At 45.4% G+C, this 27,409-nt stretch overlaps 1 protein-coding gene across 11 annotated transcripts in view; it reads right to left on the reverse strand.

The window, feature by feature from the left end:
• The window catches only part of syd (JNK-interacting protein syd), an 83,485-nt gene that overhangs the window by 18,411 nt on the left and 37,665 nt on the right, over positions 1-27,409 (reverse strand). For all 11 annotated transcript variants that reach the window (XM_075882220.1, XM_075882217.1, XM_075882219.1 and 8 more), the window contains 8 exons: positions 18,517-18,684; positions 15,092-15,353; positions 13,920-14,066; positions 11,285-11,468; positions 10,594-10,815; positions 5,290-5,331; positions 2,578-2,833; positions 431-511 (listed from right to left, as the gene is read on the reverse strand). In XM_075882220.1, coding sequence (XP_075738335.1) covers positions 431-511; positions 2,578-2,833; positions 5,290-5,331; positions 10,594-10,815; positions 11,285-11,468; positions 13,920-14,066; positions 15,092-15,353; positions 18,517-18,684 — 1,362 coding nt within the window. The remainder of the gene's footprint in view (positions 1-430; positions 512-2,577; positions 2,834-5,289; positions 5,332-10,593; positions 10,816-11,284; positions 11,469-13,919; positions 14,067-15,091; positions 15,354-18,516; positions 18,685-27,409) is intronic.

Consider the following 27,409-nt stretch of genomic DNA (forward strand, 5'->3'; position numbering starts at 1 on the left):
GAACTGCTGCTTAAATAGAGCAAGTGCTTTTGACAAGATTAGTTTCGTTTTTGCATTTTGTACCCCTGTTCATCCCTCAGTAAACAGAACTCCAGTTAAACAGAACATATTTTACTAGTCCCTTCAGGTTCCGTTTAATGAGAGTCCACTATATTCTGTTGCAACAAAAGTGAACTCTATCCTTTTCCTTTGTGTGTGGCTATGTAGTGAATAACACATGGTACTTCTCTCTGTTCTGTATGAAACAGGTCAATTCGAATTCCCTAAATATAGTATTCAAGTGTACAAAAAAATGAAAGAGCCAGAGTTGTGGTGAGACTAGCCAGGTGTTTCCAGCACTTTAATTTTTCAAGCTCAATTCAGAAGAAAACAGGAAAAGGGAAACAAACTAACATTATGTGCATATAGGAGCCATAGATTTGCCACTTACACAATGCTTAGCACCGAGTCGGCCAGCTTAACGGAGTCTATGCAGACCCTCCACTGTGCCACAGAAGAATGCACGTAGATGCTGCAAGAAAAAGAAGTTCCACATTAGTACAAGCATACAAACAAAAGCAGCACACATCTACATTGGTCTAGCAGCTGTAGAAACTGTAAAATATTCATAAGCTACCAGCTTGTGGGTCTTGTATGCTACCACAAAAGCCATCTATACAAAAAACTAGTATTAACCCCACATTTTTTAACATCTGCTCACTTCCACTGTCACTTGTACTCAAGTGGACAGATGGATTAATGGCCAGTAGTGCTGTATCATCAATGGAGCATGCAGACTACTATAGTACTGTACATACTATACACAGGTTCTATGCTGTGAGCAACATAGACACGACAGATACTAGTCCAGTGGTGAAGTCCAGTGAGCCCAAATTGTGCAAAAATGCAAAAGGGCAGAGATCCAGAAAATAATTATGCTTATCTGATACACTAAACAATGAAGATTCATGTCAGGATGCTGTTGTTCATAAGGAGATGTTGTACAATGACAATAGATGTGTAATATGATGCTAAAACAAGTACTTTTTATATATTTATTCATCTATTTATTTACTTTTACGTGTGTGCATGATGTACACAGCAATAACCAGTAAACTTATAGAGTTGCTGGTCAGTGGTGTCATGCTATTTCCCGTAATTTTTGCTTGACACCATACTTACTCGGGTAATGATCGCACTTTTTTTTTTTTTCGAAAAATCAGAGCAAAGTTAGGGGTGCGTTTATTACGCAGGGCATATTTTATGAAAACTTTTTCAGGATGAGCAAAAAATGCGGTAATGCAAGAAAAAAAAAGAGTTAGGTCAATTAGCCTTTTGCAATTGACATACGCACACACTGTTTGGAAACAGCTTCTTTGTTGCACTTTACTCATCTTTGATGGTTGATGGTGCTATTTTCTGCAAGCTGTCCCGTCGCCCGTGCACGCCATAAAAGCGTTTTGTGGCTTTCTTTTCTCGCAATCATTTACCCGCAACAGTAGTTTCTGTGATCTCGAGGGGCACCCAGAAGCGTGCACTACTATGCACTTTGCCAACTTCCCGGCAACCTCGCATGCGACCGCGATGATGCCATTGACATTGTAGCAAGTAACCAACATTACAGCAAGCTACCCCCAAAGCCTAAAAACAAACCGTCAATAACAAGATTAACGACAAAATACGGCTACCGCCTCGCTTCCACATGAAAAGTTCCTGTATGCGCAAAGAACAAGCTAAGTGAGAATTGGAGGTGCTAACATGTTGCGAAAATCGTCACGATATTTTCCGGATGACAAGCAATTTTTCCTGGTTTTCCAGAAACTTGCGATGCGATAGCGACGAATGACCCTTCACGACAGCAAATCTTGTCGTCGCTAAAAAATCGCATGTGCGCCGTTGGGCCTTTGAGTTTCGTATTTGCAGGAAGCGACTGTCGGTTAGCACGAGCAGTTTCATGACCTTCGCTCGCTGTGTGCTTATCAGCAGCAACATCTCTACACTCGCACTATTCGTGAACCCTGCTGTGGCGCACAGATAAAAAACGGGTGACGTGCCATGCACAGATAGAAAGAAAAACAATACGGCACATGGAAACGGCCGAAGGGGGGGAGAGAGAGAGCCGAAGTGGCTGAGGGGTAGTCAGCATAACAATAAAAAAAGGAGGAGATCCAACGGGTAAGAAGGCGCCAGATGGCGGTTACCAGGACAGCAGCGGATGAATGTAGGTAGTGCGTTTATTACGGGGGGGGGGGGGGGGGGGGGGGAATCAAAATTATGACAAGTGAAGTTGGGGGTGCATTTATTATGCAAGTGCGTTCATTACATGAGTAAATATGGTAATATATTCCTCATATTTAGAAATATGCGAAAGAACTGTCACAAAATGTATGGGGATGTGCTCCAAAGTATGCCTGAAGGATCAGGATCTCATGATATTTTAAGAACTTGATTCTGAGCACTTATTATCGCCCTGTCCACCAGTGCAATGGCTGTGATGATGTGACCACAGGACACAAATGTAAGATGAATTCACGCAGGCAGCTCAAATCTCAAGCATATAAAAAGCATTCGGTCAGGAACCACTCATTATGTGCTCACATTCCATTTTGTGAACCCAACCACATTGTGGGCAGCACACTGGACATTTTCTCCAGCTGATCATATGCCAAGTGGTTGTCGGTGGGCAATTCAGAGATGCCATCCTTGACAATATCAGGGGGGGCACCCTCCTTCAGCAGCACCCAAGGTCGTCGTGGGCCACCGGTTCGTTCCTTGCCACCCTGGTTGCTTCCAGACATGGCAGCTGACTCCTGGCTAGCACCAGCAGTTCGAACCCTCTCAAGTTCTTCAAGGGCTGAGCAGGAAAAAAGTGAATCTTACTTATGTCTCTTTAAAGACATACGGTAAAGGTTGATAAAACAAATATTGTTAGCAGAACACATACAGTCCACATTTAATTGTACTTCGTGTTCCTAAGTACCAAGAAATGATACAAAAAGAACTAGTAGCTTGGAAATTTGTATATGTGCCTTTTTACTACCCTCAAGGGCTCAGATCTGCGCAGTAACGCATAAAATTGCTCTGAAGGCTTACTAGTACACTTATTAAGCATCTATTTAGGCGCACACACTGACAGCAAACAGTGGTTCCACACGCACATAGATAACACATCATGTCCCAAGACATGATCTGTTTCATTGCAGGAGCACAAGGTACGGCCAGTATCTTTGAAATACTGTTAGCACTGCATCGGGAGTTTTTAATTTTGTGTCCATTGACATAGTCACTCACAAGAAAATGCTTGCTGCAAACGATGGTGGAGAGAGACTTGTCATTAATCGCGCGATTTTCCATGGAAACGTTTTTCTGCCACTTCAGGCATAGTTGCTCATTAGCAGGGAATTGGTTAAATGACATAACGGCAGTCTTCTCAGCCTGCGACTTGCAAAACGGCACACAACCGTACACTATGCATGCGCGCGCTGTGCGAGCGCTGCACCAGAACACTAAGCACACATGAAAGTCACTTTGTAAAAGCAGGCAGGCAAGAACGCCAAAAACATGCCTGAAAAACTCCCTGTGACATGTATATTAAAGTGCGATGCACATGGCAGGAAGCTATTGCATGAATGACACAACCAATCAGCGATCCCAGGCTTCATGAGTAGGCAATGCAAAATTGATTGATGATTGATTGATTTGCGGGGTTCCAAAACCACTATATGATTATGAGAAACGCCATTGTAGAGGGCTCCGGAAATTTCGACCACCTGGGGTTCTTTAAGGTGCACCCAAATCTGAGCACACGGGCCTACAACATTTCCGCCTCCATCGGAAATGCAGCCGCCGCAGCCGGGATTCAATCCCGCGACCTGCGGGTCAGCAGCCGAGTACCTTAGCCACTAGACCACCGCGGCGGGGCCACAAAATTGACCAATAGATTAAAGCCTCTCTACTCCTCGGTGATATCATCACAATATGACGGGCGCTGACAAAAAAAAAGCTCTTTACGAAAAACATAAGCAGCTTTCCGGCCCTGCCGCTAAAGACCTATACACACGTATGCAGCACCGATGTGTTCAGCCAATATAATGTGGCTGGTAATGTCATCGTTAGGACAACCGAACATACGATGGTTCCGGGAAAGAGTTTGACAACCACATGATTGAGTGGTTTATCATCCCAAAATCACGAAATGATTACAAAGGACGTCGTAGTGGAAGGCTTCTGGAATTTTAACCATTTGTGGTTTTTGAACGTGCACCTAAATGATAAATCATACAAGCATACAGGCCTCATACAAGCCTCAAGCATTTTCAAATTAAGCAGATATAAAATGTTCGAGCCTTAAAAAATCAGATTTTTTTGCCGAACACGCGAGTGCTGAGAAAGCCAAACTGTCCACACACGCACCTCTACTACTCTCACCGTTTGCTATAAGCAGAAGAAGTGATTAGCACGAGGAAGTGGCCGAAGACAGATGATTTGGAATGCAATGAGAATGCCGAAAAATGCGCTTTGACGAGCTGGCTCGCAACACCCTCACGCGGAGAGCGTCGTTGTCACTGTATAGAAACAGCTTCATTGTGCTCGCGGCGGCTGCTTAGGCTGTAAAAGGAGGAAGCGAGCGCGCGCCTCTACACCAGCCGTGGTTTAACCTATACATTAAGCCACTACAGTGGTACAGTGGTTACGCTACTCAGCTACTGACCCGAAAACCAAGGATTCAATCTAGCCCATGACAGTCACATTAAGGAAGAACGCTCATACCTCATTATAACAAAGTTGCATCATACACGAAAATAAGTTCGTTATATCCGAAACTTTGTTATAAAGGTACATTCCCAACACTATATTTATTGCAAGACTATTCCTCATTTACTTCATTATAATCGATAATTCATTATATCCAGATTCGTTGTATCGAGGTTTGAGTGTACAGCTGATTTTCGTTGAATGGAACCTGAAAGGACCAGGTGTATAAGCCTGCTTAAACAGGAGTTCTGTATACCAAGAGATAAATGTGAGTGCACAATTTAAGTACGAATCCAATCACATTACTCAATCATATTTGAGGCCACATTTGGATGCCACATTCCATTTAACCAGCTAGTCTGTTCAGGGAATTTCCATTTATTGAGAGTCTACTGTATAATTTTGCTTTAGCCCAGAAGCACTTCATCAAGTTGGCCTGCAGTATCGTGCTTTAAATTGGAATAAGGCAATGGCTGAGCTCTGTGTGCTAGGCCATGGCTATGCTTAAAAACTGTCCTGATTTTTTTGTTGTCAACAATTCTGTCTTCAACCTACCATCAACTGCCTCTGCAACTTCTCCAGCACCTCCTTCCCCTTCTGGAAAAAAAAAAAGGATAAAGAGAGATGAGAATGCATTATATGTGAAATTTATTACAGAAACTATATGCTGGTGGCCCTAATACAAGCGTGCTGCATTAAACTTAGCTGAATATAAGCCTAAAGAATGTGCTATACAAAAAACAAGTGCTGTTAGTACCAGTTGATTATGCTGTGCCACATTCTTCATTTTGTTTCTTGAAGACAAGAGCCACCACCCTGTGGAGGTTACTTGTACTTATTAGCCTAATTCTACTAAAAAACCATAAAAAACTGTTTGTAGCTTCATCTTTTAATAAATCAATACAGTTAAACTTCAATGAAGCAAATAAATCAAATTTTTTAATTTTTATTTCTTAACTTTAATTACATTGATAACCATGTATACTTTTTTTCTATTTAATGAAACAAGCTGATAAGACATCCTGAATTTTAATAAAGTTTCCATGCACAGTCGAATCCTGCTATAACGAAATCCACTACAACGAATTTTCTGCCATAACGAATAATTTTCGATTCTCCGTCGGTCGCCCATTGTGAACAATGTGAAGAATGTCTCATCGCAATGAATACTTTTTCTGGATACTTCGACTACAACAAAGTTTTCTCGAGTACTACCACCCAAGGATAAGGAACTTGCCTAAAATTGTCACGAAATTCCGCTACCAAATCGGCAATTTCTCGTTGGTTCGTGGCATCCAGAGCACGCTGCGGCATCGCAACACCTGTGTCTTCATCGGAGATAAGTTTTCTACCCCCACATGCGCATCCCAGTAAGTTTTCGACATTGAGATGCTCAGCAACAGGTAGCCCAACCACCATGATGCTGCCGTTGGGTTTGACGCGCATGCAGATTTCGGCAGAATTGTTCTTCAAGGTTTTTGATGTCGCATTCAAAACAAATCTACCACTCGTCCTCACTAACCCAGCGATCGTGAGTGACATCCGTGTTTTTATGAAAGTGCACGTGCAGCCAACGTGCACCTAGTCCAAGCATAACTACATTGTGCTGCAACTCCTACGAACACAAATGCAGTCGTGGCGATTACGGGCGACCGCGAAAGCAGGCGCGTATTCGACGTGCGCCGACCCGTCGCGATACTGCTGGCCGCAACGTTGCAGAAAAAACCTAATCAATGCGAACAAAGATAGCAATGACGCTATTGTGCAGGCACACGCATGGCCAGCGCAGCCCCCACAGATAGAAAATGAAACTGCCCTTTGCGCAACATCGCTATCAAAGGACAAGTCATAATCATCAGATCTTACCAAATTCTGTGGTCTATAAATGAAAATTTGTTACAACGAACTTTTTCGCATGTCCCGTCAATTTCATTGTAGCGGGATTTGACTGTATTACAAGGACCCATGGGGCCTCTGTGGTTAACAAATTTACCCAAAATTTTAAAGAAAGTCTGCCAAGATGGAAGTCACCTGTACACATTTTTTCGCATAACATGTTCCAGTAGCAAAAACACTGTTAACATTTCTGGCACTCAAGTCAGGTGCGCTAAAAATGCAGCTGCAGTGTCTGTCCCATTCATGCAGCGAGAAACAACCCAATAACATTTTATAATGCCTGTTCACTGTTCAGAGTAAAGTAAAGTAGCAAATCTCGGAATACAGGCTGTGGTGTACTAAACACACTACAATGTATGTACGGGCTCTATACAAAAAGTAATGTCAATGATTAAATTGCAAAGCATTTATACTTCGCAACGGGCTAGGACTGCTTGATATTAGTGGAGGGGAAGTCATTTTTTGCACGTACAGCTGTGCTGTTGTACGCTACCATCTGTAATGAGAGACTTTTGCAAGAAACTTGTTTTCATTTGCCGTGCAAGCCACAATGCAGCGATGCAGCAATCGTTGAAACACAAGATTACCATCAAATTTTCTTGCAGAACTCGACAAGTCTAAAGTGCAAACTTTCCTAAGATACAGACCTTTGATAATTGTTAGTCCTAACATCAAGAGTACCAGCTGCATAAGACCTTTTCAGAAAGTTGTGAAGAGGTCAGCGATGAAGCCTGTGCTGGACGGTTGCGAACAACTGTTACCAATGGCAAAGCGCCAGTCCACATTTCCTTCGTCTTGATCTGCTTCCTTGTCAATTCAAAGCTGCCTAGAGCTCCACAGCTGCCCTACCTTCTGGCATGGCTCCTCCAGACTTTCATCTGTTTCCGCCATTGAAAACTCAGATAAAGAAACACATGACGACACTTATAGCGCAAGAACAGAATGACGACCAGACGGAGACGAGCGCTGTGACGAGCGCTGTGCTGTGATTTTTTTTCTTTTTCTTGCAGTCTTTCCCTCTTCCTGTCTTTCCGTCTTTTCTTTTGCATTTCTTTCTATCTTTTTCTCGTTCTCTCCCCCATAGCAATGCAATGATATAGCTCGTTCTGCTAGCGTGCCTACATAGCTGAGCATTTATGATGCCCGCCAGTACCCTGGTTCGAATCCCACCCTGCCAAGATATTTTATTTTGTTTTTTTTTTTATTTCTTTTCCTCCTCTCCATTCATCTTTTTTCCCTTTTCCAATGACTACTCCCTCTTTATACTCATAATCCCGGCCATTTAAGTTATTGTATCCCATGCCAGACAAGTCATTGCACGTGGTCTAGGAGAAAGCACAGAATTCAGAGCACAAAGAGAGCCCACACGGTTCATAATGATGATAATTTCTGTTCACAAGCAATGGGGCTTCTTTCATGTAAACTAGAAGGCTCTAAACGAAATCGCTGGGGTTTGAACACCTGCATTTTGTTTCTTGGGAGGAGAATGAATCCTGGTTGGGAGTTTTCTTACTTTTGTTTTTAATGATGCGTCGGCAATGCCTGAAACAACTGCAAAGACTAGTTGCTTTGTTACCTTTTGCATTAGAGATTCACAGCTATAGTACGGACTACGCACCTTAATTGAATGCGGCATAGCATTCCAATGCTTTGCTTTAGGCGTGGTCTGCATTACAGGAGCTGGCATTTTCATACAACTAGGCACAAGCATCTTGCAATAATTTGTGCGATTTTAAATTTGGCTTACACAAGCAGCAGAGAAAAGCCTGCCAACACAGCGAGTACAGGCGAGTCTCGAAGACATGATAGCATGTTGTGCACTTACAGAAAAATCTTAAGAATGTTAAATCTTTCAATTTAAATGAATACATAACTTGAACAGCACAGATGGTGTTGCAAAGTTCTAGGCATAAGAATTGGTAAAAGTTCCCGTGAAATCAAGTTCCAAAACTACCCAGTGCCCAAGGTTAAGACAAACTCGTCTTTAATCTGTCACTGAAAACAATGAGTCGCACTTTTTTTTCTTTTTTAGGAAAAAAAAAGTTGCATTGAATTGCTTTCCGTTCTGAAACATGCACAGCAAGCAAATTTCTGAAACCTCAATACAGTCAATCCGGGATATATCGAACTCGAAGGGGATCGCGAAACAGTTCAATTTATCGATAATTCGAAGTATAAAAGATGTGCATTTAAGGTCTAAATTAAAGTATTTCAGGACTCTGAAATCGTTACAAATGCTAACATAACTATTCGCTTACAGTATAATGAAGAACAAGGTGTGAATTGCTAGTTACCACACTTTATTTCGCATGATAATAGTCCGTAAACTTGTCTTGCTTCTTGCATGCCGTCAACTTCCAGTCTTTTCAGATATGCCAAGTCTACTCCTTCGGCCACACCAATGTTGATTGACACAGAACGCCTATGCAAGCTTTGTAGTGCGGCAAAATGTTTGTTAGCGGCAGTAGCGAAAATGCAGTCAGAAACAGCTACGTCGTCATCTGCACCGATGAAGTAGCTCACTGTCCAAGCTGGTGCCCGGAAGCGCTAAGTCGCAAAATTCACTGAGGCACTGCATGCCACTGTCAGCCGTCATGATAAACCCGAAGTCGTCACCTGGCCCGCAAGGAAAGTTTACAACGGTGCTTTACTTGACGTCACTATTAGCGCCAACGATGATTTTAACTGCCACATGCAGGTCAACATTGTTTAACTCCTGAATGAGGATATATCAGGAATGAGGCGAGCAGTACGCAAGGCACAACAAAAGACAACACCAAGCTCTATGGAGGAAGGAATATCCGAGTTCTCACCGTCGACATGTAGGCAATATCAATGTTACTCATGGCTTTGTAGTTGGCAGCCGCTACTTTCAGCTGCTCCGATGCGAAAAGCTAGAAAAAGCGTAGCCTCCGAGACATGCATTTTAAAACTGAAAACACTGAAATACGTCACGAGGTTGCACACCTCGAAGGCCATGCTTTTCAGGCTTGCTAACTCATTGCGTGCTACTGTGCGCTAACAAACAAGGTAGGGAATGCGAACATTGCAATGGGATTGCACAGTCACTTCGCATTGTCATTTTGGTGTCCTCAGCAATCGGTCTTCTCGAAAAACACTGTGCCCATGCATTAAGACCTGCAGATCGCGCATCAAGCATACCGGTGCACTCGCAAGCGCGGCGCAACGAACCAGACCAGCGTGATGGAATTGCACCGCTTTTTTGTAACCTGCGCGCGAAAAGGGATCGGAACTTGTTAGAACGCGGCCAAAAATTGATCAATATTTGCTAAAAGAAATGCACTTTCTGGGCTTTGGCCTGACGCAGCGTTCGATATATCGGATGTCTCGCTTGGCAGGAATTCAACATACGGGCCCACTGGTCCTGTACTTTTGCATGGGAAATTCAAGGGGATTTCTCAACTGCTCGATATAGCCAAATATTCTATATATCCGTGTTTGATATATCTGGGATCGACTGTACAATGTGACCTCTAACATTTGACACATGGAAAGTGACCAGCCATTTAGGCTGGCTTAGCCTTTCCTCTGCACCCACCATTAACTACCTGCAAGAGTGTGCCCTAAGCTGCCTGGGCACATAGGTAGATGCTATGACTGTCAGTATACAACAAGCGGGGTCAGGCTAACTAAAGGTGAAAGTACTTCCATAATCTATTCCTTCCCGCCACGTGGAATTGGCGGTGGTTGTTGAGGGACCCATGAGTACGTCTAGATCACCACAATTAACAGTATGGGTCATTGAGCAGAGAAGCTCTGTTTAGCTTCATTTAGATTTTGCTTGAATAACTTTCCAGTCTCACTAGAACCAAAATTAATGAGGTTCCACAATAATACAGTTTTTTCCCAAAATGCAAATAAAGCATTCAAGTAGTCCTTGGCGTTGCATTCAAAACACGAGACCTAAGTACGCACTGCTAGCCTCTAAGTTGGGGTACTCACTTCTTTCTTTGGGAGGTGATGCAGGCCTGCTAACAGGAGCAGGGGCACTTTTTACAAAGACAAGCTTTCCAACTTTTGGATTCCCGTCTTGGTCCTTAGCCCCACTTTGGGGCTCAGGTGCTTTTGAGTTGGGGGAACAGTCCTGCTGGCTTGCGTCAACCATCTCATCCAAGCCAAGCTTGTTGAATTCTTCATCTACAGGATAGTCAGTCTCTTTTGCACCTGCACAAAAAGTCCATGCGTCATTAATGGGAGCTGCACTAAAAGTAAAGGCAAACTGGGAGATTACAATGTGCCTAAATAACACCACACATATTCTATGTACACTCTAATGCGATCGACATGCATGGAGAGTAGTACAGCACAACTCTGCACAAGCACAACATACAATCCAAATAGCACTAAACATTGTGCTGTGGAATAGTATAATATGGTGCTGATTTAGGAAAGCTGATATAGCAAATCTGTGGCCCATTTCGTTAATGGCCGTCCATGCTGTCCGCATGTTGGCATGCAGGAGGTGTTCTTGAGGTCTCTAGTCATTGAAGTTGCCATACAAATTTCGGACACAGCGCGTGCATCAAACATTTTGGACATGCAGGGAGTGCACGGACCTGCAGAGACTCTACCACTAGTACTCTGCACAGATGACGTCAAGTGCATACCCCTTATATGCTGATGTCATTCATACCTGGCACTGAAGCTATGCAGAGAAGGTGGGAGGGGCAAACATGAAATGTGTCCAAGATGTCTGCTGGGTTGTTAGCATCAACCACATACACCTCGCTGTTTTCCCGGGTAGATGCACAGATCCAAACAAGCGAGGAAAGCCGCTGAGCCATCTCCTCTTGTTCTCTCCGTTCCTGCTCCTGCATCTGCCGTGTTTCAAAGGCAGGACACAGAAATAGTATAAGCAACAGTGACTGTGCAAGTAGAATAAGCAAGAACCATTGCTTGGATAATGCCCGCCATTTTTTTGCATAAAAAAACACAAACACAACAGTAAGATGTTTTCTGCTAAAAAACAACACGCAGTCATGAACACAGTGCACAGGTTTAGGCTTGTTGGTGCTCTAATGACTTAACATGATGCACGAATTGACAGAAGAGGAACAACACGGTCAACTTTCATATGATCTCATTGGCCACATAGACAAATTTTCTACGCCAGCAGACTCTTGTAAAAGGAACCTGTAGGGACCATGAAATTATGTTCGATTTAACAGGAGTTTTGTTGACTGAGAAAAGAACTAGGGTGCACAACTCAAGTATTAAACCAGTATGAAACTAGAGGAAGTTCTAACTAAGTGGCAATTTCAATTAATATATTTCTATTCACTGAAAGTCTACTGTAATTATAGAAACAAGACCTCTGTAAACCATTAGCTTAACTAGAGTTATGTGGTTGCAAACAAGGAATACAACACTGCCAATTTCTTTTTTATATATGATGGAGTCTTTGATCAGAACATTCAAGAAAGTTTGAAGGTGGTACCAATAGCACATGATGCCGAAGACTGTGCAAGCATCCATAAGTGTAGTGAGTCAACGGAGGAACTAGGCTGTCTGAAAATTGTCTAAAATACAGCAACTGAATGTGCATGCTTGCATAGGTCTTTTGCATCTTGGCTCAGCCCTGGCTCCCATCGGAACTTCAATAAAACTTCAATTGGGCCTAGTTGGCACATGTTACTGAACTACAATTAACAGCACAAACACACAAGACGCTCCACATAGAAAAAACATGACACACACAAGCACTAACTATAAGCTGCTTTATTCTTTCAGTTTTTAATGCATCTCCAAAGTGCTAAGTAGCCTTACCACACATGCGTACACAACAAAAGTTTTGAACAAATGAAATAGTAATCATATGGGTGTACAGCCCTTTATAAGAGGCATGCTCCAGGCAGCAGTTCTTGTCTTTTATATGAGAGGTCTCTCATAAGCAGGGTACTACTTATGCATTTTCTTATCAACCCGTATATTACTGTAGGCACACTGGTGTCTCTTATACCCATTTGTCTCTTATATCATTGTCTCTTATAAAGGGGTCCAACTGTATTAGATACGTGAAGACAAGAAACATTATTCCGATGAATGCGGATGATGCAAACATGTATCGCTGATACCAAGACTACCTTTTTTCATAGCGTGTGCCACGCTCGTGTGTTGTGTATTTTCTGTGGGGCATCTTGTGTGTTTGCACAGTTAATTGTAGTTCAGGTCCCAGAGGAAGCTTTGTTTTTTTCCTGTCAATCTTTCTTTTTCTGTACATATCCCATAAAAACTTTTGTATATTGTGCAGCGAAGTTTAGAAACATTGTAATCGGTTGTTCCCACCAATGCCTTCCAGTTAGTTTGTCTATCTAGCTCCATTCTACGAGAACGCCCTTCGTACTGGGAGTCGTGCTCCGCCTTGACTCTCGCCATCACACATTGTTGCTGAGTACCGTTCACCAAGTCAAATAAACACCTACACAAATGCAAGGTTTCCTTTTATACTTTACCATCTGAAATTACCGCCTCGTATAATATATGAGTCACGAAAGTTTTAGCCTAAAATTCAGACTTCTGGTTTCTCTGCTTTTTAGAGCTATCAACATCAAGACTCATAGCGGGGGAAATGTCACTTGGCAATAGAGTCGGTGGGCTGCCTCTTGTAAAATAATGTTGACAGCGTGTCTAGTCTGATGCAATAATTTTTTTTAACCCTTTAAAGACTATTGACAAGTAAATACATCATGAAATTTTGCACCAATAAAACCAATGACGACTACAGTTGCCCAGAACAAAAATTTTCAACAGAGTGAATTAATACCACTTATACCCAACCTATGTACAGAGGAATAGCTACTTGCGACACTGGGACAACACAAGTGTCTATACTGTACCATTTGTGTATTGCCTTTCATTATAACGTAGCTTCTGAGAACCTGGCATAAAACATGGCTGCCATGTCACCACAAAGAAATCTAAGTGCGTGTAAAGGAAAGCATTTTGCAGATTCATTATCAGACAATAGCTCTGTAGAGTCCTGTTCGAAAAGGAAAAGTAATGCCTTCTTTTTTAAACAGCACGATGACATTGAAGCCATGAAACGACTCTTTCTTCAAGATAAATATTTTTTTCATGCAACTTGAAAAATAAAGAAATTCAATTGAAGTGAAATAATCATGCCATTCTAGTCAGCAAAAAAGCTCTACTAATGGAGTCAAAAAGATTACAGTAAATTTGCTATGATTTTCTCTTCTCTTGTTCATAAAATGCTTCAGCAAGGAATAATACTGCACTGCATTCACAAATACACACTGGGCTGTACTCACCCTCAGTTCAAGCTCTAGCCTGTCGATGTCATCAGCTGGCGATGGTGCATCAGCTTTCTGCTCCTTGTAGAAAATACTGGCCCCGACAATGGTACCTCCGTCACGCGTTCGCCCACCAGTCAGGTTTACGCCAGCTGCACACCAGACCTGACAAATAGAAACAAATGTCAACCTCATGCACATCTGCAACAGCGAACAGGTTGGGCGACTTTAGAGGAGGGCAAAATTAACTGGAAATGCAATTTTTAAATTTACATGGCAAAATATTCCAGCATTCTCAATGAGTGCTTCCACATTCATATGTATCATGGAGAGCATATAAAAATGGCGCCAAATGCGCCTAACCCCATCACTGCTCCTAGTGACGGGGCAGGTTGTGGAAAGGCATTGTAGCGTTTGCTTTGTTGTGACACGCAAGTGCACTTACATGTATAATCATTTAGAATGTTAGTATATCTAGCTGAATAAATTATTCTGATAGTTCAGGTATCAATTGAATGGGGTCGTAATAGTCACTTAAGTTTGTGCACGAAAGTTTGTTTATACCTGCAATCCCGTCATTACCATAACCCTCTTGTTGTGCTCATGCATTCTGCGATTCTTGCCATTGCGGGAGCTCACATCTGCACTGAGGACGCATCAATGCCTCTGTCTGCAGTGAATCCGAGCAAGAAGTGCAAAGACTGCGGGAAGCAGTAACTCAAAGTACACAGTCAACACACCAAGCCACCACCAGCGAGTTCAAGTGCTATGAAATTATAAAGCGCCCCGTAAAATTTCTTTTTTTATTATGCAGAGCCAAATTCGCCTGAGCATTGCATGATAGACATTTCTTGGTGAACATTACGAGCAAAGGCAAAGAATATGCAGCAGGAGCACTTTATCCTGACTTGATGGCAACTCGAACTTTAAATGGCATTTTCTACAAAGCAACGCTTGTCGGAAAAGGAAGGAATATTGTAACCACTGCAGCTATGAGGTGCTAATTTTTGTGACTTGTTTTTGAATAAGATGCACTCTTTCTGAAGAAAGAGAATGTGTTGCCACAGAATCATATTTTACGAAAGCTTTTCTTTCAGAAAAAAGCCTTAAAATTATAGGAATCAAATATACTAATTTTTCTATAAAAGATGGTCATGACTGACTGAAGCACAGGATACAGCCATGTGCACCTTCATGGGGGAGCTGGTCTCCTGGAGTGGACGGCAGAATACAGGCACTGGCACTGGCACGTGGGATGGTGCGCCCCCAGTTCGCTGTGTTGTGGCATTCAGTGGAGGCTGGGGAAGGTCCAGTTTCACAGGTGTCGTCTTGGTTGGAAGGCTCCAGCCATATGCCTGAACTCGACCGTCCTCCTTGCGCACGTGGGCCCGCACCTGTTTGTACTGCTCCCGACGTTCACGGGCACGCTGTGCCTGCAGCCTTTCTGATGCCCTGCGAGACGCACACATGTAACAAGCGGCTGCCTTCACGCAAGTGCACAGTCAGTTAAATGAGTGATGACCATGAAGTAATATAAGAGAGGAGTGCCGACACCACCACCGCCCCACAATTTCGCGCGGGACACATCATACAACTTGCACGCAGTGGTTTAACTCATTCCTTTGCTCTCCTCCTCCACTCCTCTTCCTGCTTTCGCACATGCTTCCACATCTCTTCGCGTGTATTACATCGCGTAGCGCCACCTGTCGAGACACAAAGAAACCATTCAACAGCTGCACTCATCAGCGCTTGCGCGAAATGACGGAAACCAGCGGTGGTGGGGGCGACAGAAAGCGATGCGTGTGGAGCGTGTCTTCTGCTAGAAAACCGTTTCACTAGTAAGTAAATACGGAATAAAAACACTGTACTGTTTTTTTACACATATTGGGAACCCTGTTACACATCTTTAGTGAAAGCAGATGACAAATTATGCTAAAAATGAAGGCAAGGTGGTGACCACCGACAATCGAACGGGCCTGTATGACCTATCGCCTACCACAGAAAGTATTCCCAGCTATCTGTTCGGGCACGCATGTGTCACTTTAAGCCATACTACAAGCTTTTCATCGGCGACTACCTAACCGCGCTGGACCACCTATCACTACCACTTTGTTGTGCGGAACCGTATTCAAGTGCGTATCGCTTTATACAAAAAGAATTGTCTCGCTCTTGCTAAGTTTAGCTATGTAAGCCACAATATGGGCCGCAGCATCACAATATATTTGCACAGTGCAAGACTACGAGTAGTTACGACATAACTACAGAAGAAGAGACAAAGACAGAAACAGGACTCTTTCTGTCCTTGTCTCTTCTTCTGTAGTTACGTCGTAACTACTCGTAGTCTTGCACTGTGCAAATATGTTGATTCCCAATCACGAACTAGCCCGAGCATCTGTCTTACCATCACAGCGCTTTTTTTACTGGGGTGAGGTGGGGGGCACCCACTGAGGATAGCTTCTTCAGGAGGGCAGAGAACATGGGAACATATGCGCTGTGTTTTGAGTATGCTTGCTCTTTGGGGGAGGGGGGCGAAAGGGGGGCCAGGCAGAAATTTGGGGGGGTGGAGCCACCACCCCTCCTACCCCCCTTTGGTACCGCCCCTGAGCCACAGGCGCTGAGGAACTTCCTGCATTGCTATCACCCTAAGTGGACGCATACAGCACAGCAAGCATAGCACTGTTTTAGCACTTTTATTAGGCGATCAACCAAACGTGCCTCCGCTGGAAGGACTGATATAGACGATCGCGGGGTGCACATCACTTGCAGAAAGCGCGTCATCGCTGCATTAACAGAACAGGCTACTCACTGCATATGTGCAAAGTCTGAAGCAGAGTGAACGCATTCTACAGCAAGCGGCTCAGCAGCCACAGCATGTGCCAAGTAGACCATGCGTTGCACGCATATAGCCAATAGACGATCAGCTCTCTGGATGCAACTGCATCACATTTTAAAAAAATGGCTAGTTCTCGCTTAGTAGCAGATCGCAGTACGCATGTATCATGGATAGCGATTATGTCTATTCTGTCACTATACCACGCTGCGTATCCCGAACCACGCAGTACTTTCAAAATGCTCTTTATCGTCACCACCGCAGGCTATCAGGCGTTCATGAGAAAGTGGAAATCCTATCTGCGCTTTGGCAAAAGAAAGAAATGGCTTCGAGGTAGGCGTTCTTGGCAATTTATGCTGTAGCGCAATATTTATGCTCTTATTGGCGGCGATGGCACACATCAGGGGATGCAAATTTACAGTTGGTGGTTAATGAGCAGTATGTTTAGCGCATAGTTGTGCCGAATTCCCGGCAGGTACGTATTAACGAGGTTTCACTGTAGTCTGCTGCAATAAACGCACTCGCGCAACTTTTTTTTCTAGAGAGCTCAAGATGCTGTACCGTCAATGTGGCCATCAGCTTATGGCTTCTGGCCAAGTAAGCGTGCATGCCTCAGTCTTGCCAATCCTATATAGGCGGTTTGACAGTGCCTGATTTCGAAATTGCGGGGTTGTAGTGACACGTATCCTGAAGGAGTACGGCCACTAGCGTGGGTCCAGTCTTAGCAAGCCGCGTTAACCGTCGCCATGGCGAGAACAGGATACTGCTCAAGGTCGCAAAACTTTATTGTCTGTGGCAACACCAAACGCAGTACAGCCCGTTACAAAGGCGCGGCAGGAGTGCAAATGGGCTTATCCTTGCCACGAGTGAAAAGTACTACACAGGGTGCCACGAGCACGTTTCCGTGGTTAAAGTGATTCACGGAGACACCGGGACCAAGGCCCAGTTGCTCGAGCGTGGGCAAAGGCGCTCCCATTGGCTTCAGAGAGATACGGGTCGGCGTAGCTTGGCCACGCACCGGGACACCGCACTGCCCTTCGGCCGAGCGTACGCAGTGGGGCAACAAAAGGTGAGCGTTCGCCTCGCGCGTGAGGCACCGTCAGCGAAGTCCGACGAGCCCCAAGCGACGGTAGTCGACGGACGGAAAAGATTGCGTGGCTCACCGTCTGCTGTCCCGGAGAGTATCTGCCCGCTCCCGACGCAGCGCGCGAAAACCTCTCGGGAGACTCTGCGCGCGGCGCCACAGTCAACATCCGCTGCCGGCTTAGGGGGTTACACGTCACTTTGCTTTCCCAGCGTGGCGGACAGCGGAGGAGGGGAGACATGTCGGGACATGAGAACGGCAGAAAAGACGGCAAAGCCCGCGCAAAGGCAGCGGGCTAGCCTCGATTCCCACAGGGTTAAGCAACACGATAAGCAATGAAGTTTGCTCAGGACCACGCTCCTGCCATACATTGCGAGTCATAAAATGGGACCCTGCGAAATTTACCAATATTAAAAAGTTTTCAAGGACTAAGACGAAACTTTCAATTTAAAGGGTTTTCAAGGATTTCAGAGCTTGTACGCACCCTGTATGTTTAATGACAGGACCAGCAAATAAAATTGTGGCATTATTCTTACTTCCTAACTATGAGCAAAGCTACAAGCAATAACTTTGATACCAATTAGCAAAATGTTTTGTTCGTCCAAGTTTCGTTTCTCTACATTTCAACAGTGCCCTGCTAGCTCGCAGAATTCTTCTAGGGAACTGATCACAATTTTTTGAAAGTTGAAGCACAGACTCACAGGTCGCTGTCCAAGAAGTCAAATCCTCGGTGCTTTTCCCCTAGCCTCTTCTTTCGCATCGACTCTAGGGCAGGGCTGAGTCTCGTTGAAGGAGCATTGTAGCGGACATTCAGAGTTGACACAGGCTTCTGCTGTGGCTTGTCAGCAGCACTGAACAGATTACTGAAGCTGCACAAAGAGGAAACAAAGACTTTTAAATGTGAAACGAACACGCCAGGGGCGTGGCTGGGCCAAGACGAAAACTTTATTGCGATAGCGCGGGTTAATGTAGCGTTGTGCGAGAGGGGTTAAGGGGAAGGGAAGGAGAAGAAGCAGTGGTGATAACGGCGGCTTCGGCTGGCGTGACGTCACGGATACATCATTCCGCTCCCCCTACGGTGAGTAACGGTCTGGGGGTTTGCGTTGCCGGCCCGAGCGACGCAACACCGGAGTTGAGGGGCTCCCGGCGATCTCGCTCCTTGTTGGCGCTCGCCTCGGTGTTCCTCCTGCTAGGGCCCCGCCGGCAGTTTCGAGGCACCGAGAGTCACCGACTTCTCCCTGGTCATGCTCCAACTCCCGTGGCTTCACCTGGTCGCTGTGGCGCCTAATGGTTTCCCCCTCCGGACCATCGGCATTCACCAGGCGGGCTCCGTCTGTCGATGTAATGCTGGCTGGAGTCCACGGCTCGCCTCGCCCGAAGTTCCTCACCCAGACTGGCTCCCCGGGCTGCCACCCATCGAGGGGGGGACGGTCAACTGGTGAGGGCGGAATGGACACTGCGTTGTCCAGCCTGGAGCGAAGATCGTAGCCCATTAGGAGTTGCGCTGGTGTCCGGCCCCCGGCCTGCGGCGTCCTGCGGTACCTGTGCAAAATCCTAGCCAGGCGGGTTTTCAGTGACCCTTGTACATTCTTCTTCAATGAATACTTCACCGTACGAACCGCCCGCTCCGCGAGCCCCTTGGACTGGGGGTGATACGGTGCTGTTCGGAGGTGTACTATGTCATTCAGCTTCGTGAAGGTGTTAAATTCCCAACTCGTAAACTGTGGGCCATTATCGGATACCAGCGTCCGGGGCAACCCGAATGTACTGAACAAGGTGCGCAGAGCCTCTATGGTGGCGTGTGTGGTGGAACTCTTCATGGGTATCGCTTCTATCCACTTACTATGTGAATCCACCACAATCAGTAGCATGTGACCATCGATCGGCCCCGCAAAATCGATATGCAGCCTCGACCAACGCTCATCCGTTTCTGGCCACGCAACAGGGGGTTTCTTTGGGGGCATAGGGGCAGCTTGGATGCAACTGGTGCAGGACTTAACCATGTGCTCAATGTCATTATCGATCCGGGGGTACCACATCAAGGAGCGCCCTAGCCGCTTCATTGAGCAAATCCCTTGATGAGTATCATGCAGCAGACGTAACATCACTGCTCGGGCACTCTTAGGGGCGATCACTCGATGGCCCCAGTATAGAAGCCCATAACTCCCCGTTATCTCAGCTTTCCGGTTGAAGTATGGCATCAAGTGCTGGTCCTTAGGCCCCAAATTTCTTGGCCATCCCTCCTGCACCCATTTTTGCACCTTTGCTAAATCGTCATCAAGCTCCGTGAGAGTGCCCAGTTGCTTCGCAGACATGACACCATCATTGAGGGTCTCCGTGAGCAGGACATACTCACCGTCCACAGTTTCTTCCTGCGTCTCTGGCTGGGAAGTTGCTGACGTGGGGAGTCGGCTGAGGGCATCTGCTGGAATGTTGTCTTTCCCGGGCTGGTGTTTGATGACGTAATCGTAGGCGCTCAGCAGCAGGGCCCACCGCTGGATTCGCGCAGCGGCCATCACGGGCACTGGCCTGTCTGGGTGAAAAAGTGCAACAAGCGGCTTATGGTCCGTCATCAATGTGAAAGTATTGCCGAGCAAGTATTGTCGGAATTTCGACGCACCAAACACAAGTGCCAAGGCTTCACGCTCCAGCTGCGAGTAATTTTTCTCAGCTCCAGTCAATAACCGAGAGCGGAACCCTATGGGCCGAAGTACCCCGCCCCCGACATCGTGTGAAAGCACTGCGCCTATTCCGTCCGGGGAGGCATCGCATTCCAGGACTAGCGGCTTGTGTGGGTCAAAATGCGCCAGAAAGTCTGCGGATTTCAGAAGGTCTTTCACACTGCTGAATGACTGCTGTTGAGCGGTATCCCACTTCCACTTAGCTTCCTTCCGGAGTAGTTGATATAGGGGTGCCATGGCGGTCGATGCATTGGGAAGAAACTTGTGGTAGTACGTTACCATGCCGAGGTAGGACCTTAATTCTGCGGAATTCCGTGGTGCCTGAACATTAAGGATGGCGTCTATGTTTTCCGTCTTTGGTTGAAGACCTCGAGCGCTGATTCGATGCCCCAAAAAATCCACCTCTAGTTGGCGGAACTTGCACTTGTCTGCGTTCAGGCGCACGCCGTATTCCCGGAAACGCTTGAATACTTCGTGCAGGGTGGTGCAGTCATTGCGTTTCTCTGCCACGATGACGTCGTCTAGGTAGACCTGAACACCCGGAAGTCCCTGCAAAATGGTCTCCATACGCCGTTGGAACACGGCCGGCGCGGACGCCACTCCAAAAGGCAGGCGAGTAAAGCTGAACAGTCCCTTATGCGTGTTTATGGTCGTGAGTTGCATGGCTTCCTCATCCAACGAAAGCTGGTTGTATGCCTCCCGCAAGTCTATCGTGGTAAAAACTTCACCGCCATTTAATGTAGCCAGGATATCCTCCACCCGTGGCAACGGATATTGCTCAGTGCGACAGGCTTTGTTGACCGTTAGCTTAAAATCGCCGCAAAGGCGGATGCAGCCATTCCGTTTCACTACCGGTACCACTGGCGCCGCCCACTCCGCATGAGGCACCGGTACAATAATACCCGCGCCCGAAAGGCGGTCCAGTTCCGCGTCGACCTTTGGCCGAAAAGCATACGGAACTTCGCGGGCTTTCCAAAACTTCGGCACCACGTTTTCTCGCGTCTCGAAGTGTACCGGTGGCCCTTTTATGAGCCCTAAACCTGGCGCGAACACATCAGCGAATTCTGCTAGCAACCGGTCCACGTTAACGTCGTCAGCACCGAGTAACGGCAGTTGCTCACCTGACGTGTTCACGTTCATTACCGGTGCCTCGAGCATGTGGAACGCTTGAATCAGGTCGCGTCCGCAGAGGTTTGGGCCGGAGCAACCAAGGACTTGCAAAGATCCAGCCGTCGACTTGTTTCCGCACGAAACCTTGAGCTGAAGTTGTCCCCGCACTGGAAGCCGTCCCAGGAAGCAGGTGAGTTTCAATGGCGAACCACGCAGCTTCGGCCACACTGTTTTGTTCCGCTCATATGTGGGCCACGTGATGACCGAAACCGGCGAGCCTGTGTCGACCTGCATGTTCACTGGAACCCCACCACAATCCAAGGTGCGCACGATGGGTTGCGTAATGCCGACGTGGCCGATGTGACTGTCCGCTGCCTCCAGCGCGAACATACCGTCCGTGCCAGTGTCTTCCTCCCGCGACAAGGCGTGTACTTGGCGTTCTGGTGGTACCACCCCGAACCCACTCTCACGGCGGCAACAGGCTCGAGCGATATGACCTCGTTGTTTACACTTGAAGCATGACGCCGAGCGGAAGCGGCAATCCTCGGGTCCGTGCCCTTTTGCTCCGCAGCGGTAGCACCCAACAATCTGTGGCCGGCTTCGTGGGCGATAGGACTGGCCTCCCAGCGCATGCACACTTGCCTCAGCGGTGGGGCTTACTATCTCTTGCGCGTTGGCCTCGGCCATTTCGGTAGATATCGCAATTTCTTCCGCTTCGCTCCTCGTCAGCTGTGGTTTCGCGAGTAGCTGCCGACGCCCTCCGACGTTGTGCAGACCACACACGATGCGATCTCGTAGCATTCTGTCCAACGAAGCACCAAAATTGCAGGTGTCCGCTATCTGTCGAATCGCCACGACAAAATCCTTGACCGGTTCGCCGGGCAGCTGATTGCGGGTGAAGAACTTATAAGACTGTGCTATCTCGTTCGGTTGCGGCGAGAAGTGCTGCTTAAGCAAGGCTATCACTTGTGGGTACGAAAGTTCATTCACCTTATTCGGAGCACAACGTCCGCTCAGTACGTCGACGGTGTGGGTGGACAGTGCAGTCACCAGCAGGGCCCGCTTCTTGTTGTCTTCCGTGATGCCATTTCCCTCAAAGAAGGCTTCCAGCCGAACCTGGTACGCGGGCCACTTGTCGCTCGCCTCGTCGAACTGCGGCGGGCTGGCGTATCCTCCCGTGGGTGCGGCGGTCATGACGGACGGAGTTGCCGCACCGCTTTCATCCCATCCTCGTCGCCACTAAAACGAACACGCCAGGGGCGTGGCTGGGCCAAGACGAAAACTTTATTGCGATAGCGCGGGTTAATGTAGCGTTGTGCGAGAGGGGTTAAGGGGAAGGGAAGGAGAAGAAGCAGTGGTGATAACGGCGGCTTCGGCTGGCGTGACGTCACGGATACATCAAAATGTGCTTGACCAAAAATCATAAGCAAATGCTAACTTTAAGCACTGTAAGACCCTGTGCTCCAGCCTGGAAATCTAAACCTGCCCTTAAGCATGCAATAGGAAGAATTTGTTCAAGGGAAAAAAAATGTAATGTACCAAGCGGTTATGAGCAACTTATGAAACATGCCTTAAGCAAGGTGGGCAAACGTGATTCACAATATTCCAAAATGCCCTCCTTCAGCACAATATTGAGATTATTAAAATGCAAACACAAGCTACCTCAAACAAATATAGTACTGAGCAATTAAAATTGTGTATTAGGACTGAATGGCAGCTGTAGAATTGTGCACAACTTGAAAGAACTGGGAAACTGCTCGGGAACCAAATTCACTCACAGAATTTCTTGCTCTCAGTGTATACCACCATATTTTACAGCCAGTCTGATGTCTTTACTGACTGATTTGTTCCCAATTACACTTATATCACACGCTTGGACTTTCTAAGCTTTTCTGCATTCTGACCATAGAGTTTTATCCCAGACGACTTCGTGGTTGCGATTTCCCTTTAAAGTATTTTGGGTAGCAATGGCAAGCCATCTTTCATATTCTAAGTAGGGCTTATACACCTGGAAAGGCCCAACAGAAGACACATCTTGCAGCTACCGAAACACAAGTTTGACATCAAATTTTTGCAATAAGGTTTTTTTGATGGTTACAATACTCCGCGTAATCCTCACGTCTTGTCCCAGAGAGAGGGCCTTTGTTCCACTGCTATGTAACACTTCAACAAAGCCTTTGCAAAGAGTTTTCTCCCTTCACCTTTATTTATTTCCAACACAATGCATTCATACAGTTTGATACAGCAAGTGCACGTGTTAAGACCAGTGAGTATGACACTAGGCTTCCAAGTATGATGCCATAGGTTTGAAACCAACCGCCGCCAAGACAATCTGTTTTGATTTAGAGTTCTTCACAGCAATTCTTTTTAAAGAGGCCCTGCAACACTTTTCAATGTAATCATCAAATGGATTCATTAAAGGAGTCCATTGCCTCATAAACAGACTGCCCCAAAAAAATTTAGAAACTGCGATTGTGAGCATTAGCACGGGCACGTGGCGGCATCCTGCGGCAGCAACAGTTACTATGCAGCTCACAATGCTCAAATTAGCTGATGGCTGTGACATTATGATTTATAGTGTGATCATTTGGATATACGACCTCATTTGTCGAGAGAACAGAAAACAATTTCTTGCTCTCTTCTAGAATTAATTTTATATTCCAGATCATGTAGAGCACTATAGTGTTTGGCTCACATGTTTTTCAGGAGCCTGGGCTACAAACCAGCAGCATTTCTTAACCACGCTCAAAAAGCGTTGCAGGGTTCCTTTAAGTAACAGAAAGACTGACAGACTAACGAAAGAACAGGCAGACACAAAAGCTCATTGTGTCAGCACATTCAAAAAGTTGCACAACAGAAGGTGCGAGTGACAGCTTTCGTTTCATGTCATGCACCTAGGGGCTCTCATAGTGTTTAGTAGCTTCTTAGTCTTTGAAATATACACATTCATTATATTTTCATTTTACAAATTAAATTAAATATATATCTGACAATTTCCTGGCTTGGGCTTCAATTCCTTCCAAAATTAGAAAGCAGGAGAGGAAAAAGAAACTTTACACAAAAGGAATTCCAGCTATTTGCAATATTACAAAACTACAGCAAGAAAATACTGCACATTTACTATATCATGTAAGTAAATGTTCTTGTAAATAATGTTCTCGTAAATCATGTATAAATAAGCATTCTTGTAATCAAATCTAGCGACTGACCGATACTTTACCCTGAGACCTTGCTGGTGCCTATCCCAAGTACCAATCTGAACTACGGTATTACCTCATTAGCTCGAAGTCGCAAAAACCAGGGAAAATTTCAAGATTAGCAATGTTGCACTGATTGCCAGGAAAGATGAGCACTTTTTCAGAAAAATAAGTACTACTTAGGGGCTCTTCAGCAGCAGTTTCCAATTTTTCTTCTTGAGCAGGTTTAAAAGAGAATAAAATAAGATACAAGAGACGGGAAGGTTGGCCGCTCAGGAATTTCAACGTCTGGGAACTTCAACCCTCGAACCCGCTTCCACTGGCTGGAGAAGTCCTGCTGAAATCCATCAAGCACCTTATTCTTGCTTTTCAGCACCATCAAAAGAGTAGACAAAGGGATACCGAATTCCTGCACGATGCTCAATTTCGTTAGGCCTTTTTTCTCCACTTCCTTAATTAGGGTAACCTCGCGTTAGCAACTTGCACTAATTTGATGACATGCTTGCCGCACGCACGCTAAGTAGCCGCTCCCTAAAGCCAACAAAAATCCGTACCGCTCGGTTTGCTTAGATGATCGAAAATCACACTTCAAGAAAAATTATGTGCACTGCACAAAGCAAACAAGACAAACTACACCAAGGGTGGGCAGAGGGCCCAAAGAGTTTCCTAAATACGCACTAGAAAGAACTAACTACGCCAAGCGTGGGCAGAGGGCCCATGGAATTTCCTAAATACATACCAGAAAGAACTCTGGCGCTAGTGTCTATGAGAGCTGCAACGTACGGCGCTTCAGCGAGCATGGGAATGATGGGTGGTACGCGGATTTATCTAATCTTCGTACTTCTGCTTCAGCGAGCATGGGAATGATGGGTGGTACGCGGATTTATCTAATCTTCGTACTTCTACCTCTGTGTGTATTCGTGTAGCTTGGAGCTATTTTTTCATGAAACAAAAATCAGCAAATATTCAGTGGTTGCGCTTCACCACATTATTCTTTTAGGCTTACCGTTTCGAATCAGGTCACGAAGTTCAAAAGGGTTCATTCTTTCCTTCGAAACAAAACCGAAACACAGCAATAAACGAGCCACAAATGTGATTCGCTGCGCATAAGTACGAAGACTAGACAAATTTGTGTACTACCCATCAATCCCGTGGTCGCTCAACGATCGCAGTGCCTGAGTCCCCTCTAGTCAATTTTAGGAAACTCTATGAGAGGACCTCCTTGCTCAGCGCATGTGTTGCATGACGTGCCACAGGGCTGCTTGACAAAGTTGATATATTGCCTGGTGGAGACTTCGCGCACTTTGAGTTCATGGAAAGCATCAACATAGTGTCAGGCACGGATAAATAAGAAAAAAAAAAACGACGAACTTCAGGCATGGCAGCATCACGCGAATCTTGTGAAATAGTCCGGCGGCGAAATGTTCATTCCACTCCCAGTCAAGATTTTGAGTTATCCCCAATCTGACCCAAAAATACTTTGAGATAAAGGAAATAATATATGTGAAACGTATAGGAAAATGGTCATTGCCCCGGAAAATTTCAACTTAGCCGCTTTTTTGAGATGTGCGAGTTTGAGTTAACGAGGTATTTTAATATAACAAGGCCTATAATAAGTGGAACGCCCACTCTCTTAAGAAATGAGTCGTTTCAGAGCTGCCTTGTAATGGTGGCATCAGATTTAAGCAGTTGGATACACTTCATTAAGGGGGGACGTGGCAATGAGAATTATCTTTGTTATTTATGAAGCTACAGGAATGAAATTCGGCATGCAGATGTCATTTGTTGTGTAGATATCATAACTGAAATCAGTTTTGAGCTAATACAAAATTTGAGTCACAACACTTGATAGACTCTCATTGTCACCCCAAAATTAATTAGCTAATTAGACACTAGTTCGTCAAAATTTTTGCATATGGATATTTTCAAGGGTTCATTTTGTGCTGTAATGCTTTGTTTATTTTTAATATTTAAGTAAGCACACTAAATTTTTTTCTGAAATGTCCTGGACATATTGTCTTACCAACAACTTTTACAAAAAGCCAATTACAAAAGTCTGTATTATGTGCACACAAATATGGACAACTTTACAGCACTCACCAATGTCTCCGAGTCCAAGCGCAGGAAACGGAATGGCTATAGCTTAATTTGTTGTGAAACAGCACAGGGATGACTGACAGCAACTGCTCAAAAAAATGAAACCTGATAAAAAGGAGCTCAAAGAAATTGGAGCTAGAAGCTGATAAAACGACTCTGAAGGAAGCTGCCTTTATTTTTCACTGTAGAAATGCATCTTTGTAGCTATCTTGAGCTCCAATCTATCCTCTTTATGATGATGCCAATATGACGGCACTTTGCCAAGGGAAAGCTGAAAATTTGCATTTTGCTATGCCCAATTTTCACATAGCTTTTGACGACAGCCTACCAGTAAAATGCTTGTTTCTCAACTTCTACAACTTATTTTGATCTCTGCCAGTACACTAAACCATCTATGAAAACTTTGCAGAGATAAAATAAACTGAGGGTGCTTTTACAAGATGTGTAACTGGCATGCATGGTTCTAAGTTGGAAGGCCCAAATGCTAGATCACGAGCACAGAAACAAAC

The sequence above is a fragment of the Rhipicephalus microplus genome, chromosome 2, assembly GCF_043290135.1.
Source record: "Rhipicephalus microplus isolate Deutch F79 chromosome 2, USDA_Rmic, whole genome shotgun sequence".
NCBI classification, from domain to species: Eukaryota; Metazoa; Arthropoda; class Arachnida; order Ixodida; family Ixodidae; genus Rhipicephalus; species Rhipicephalus microplus.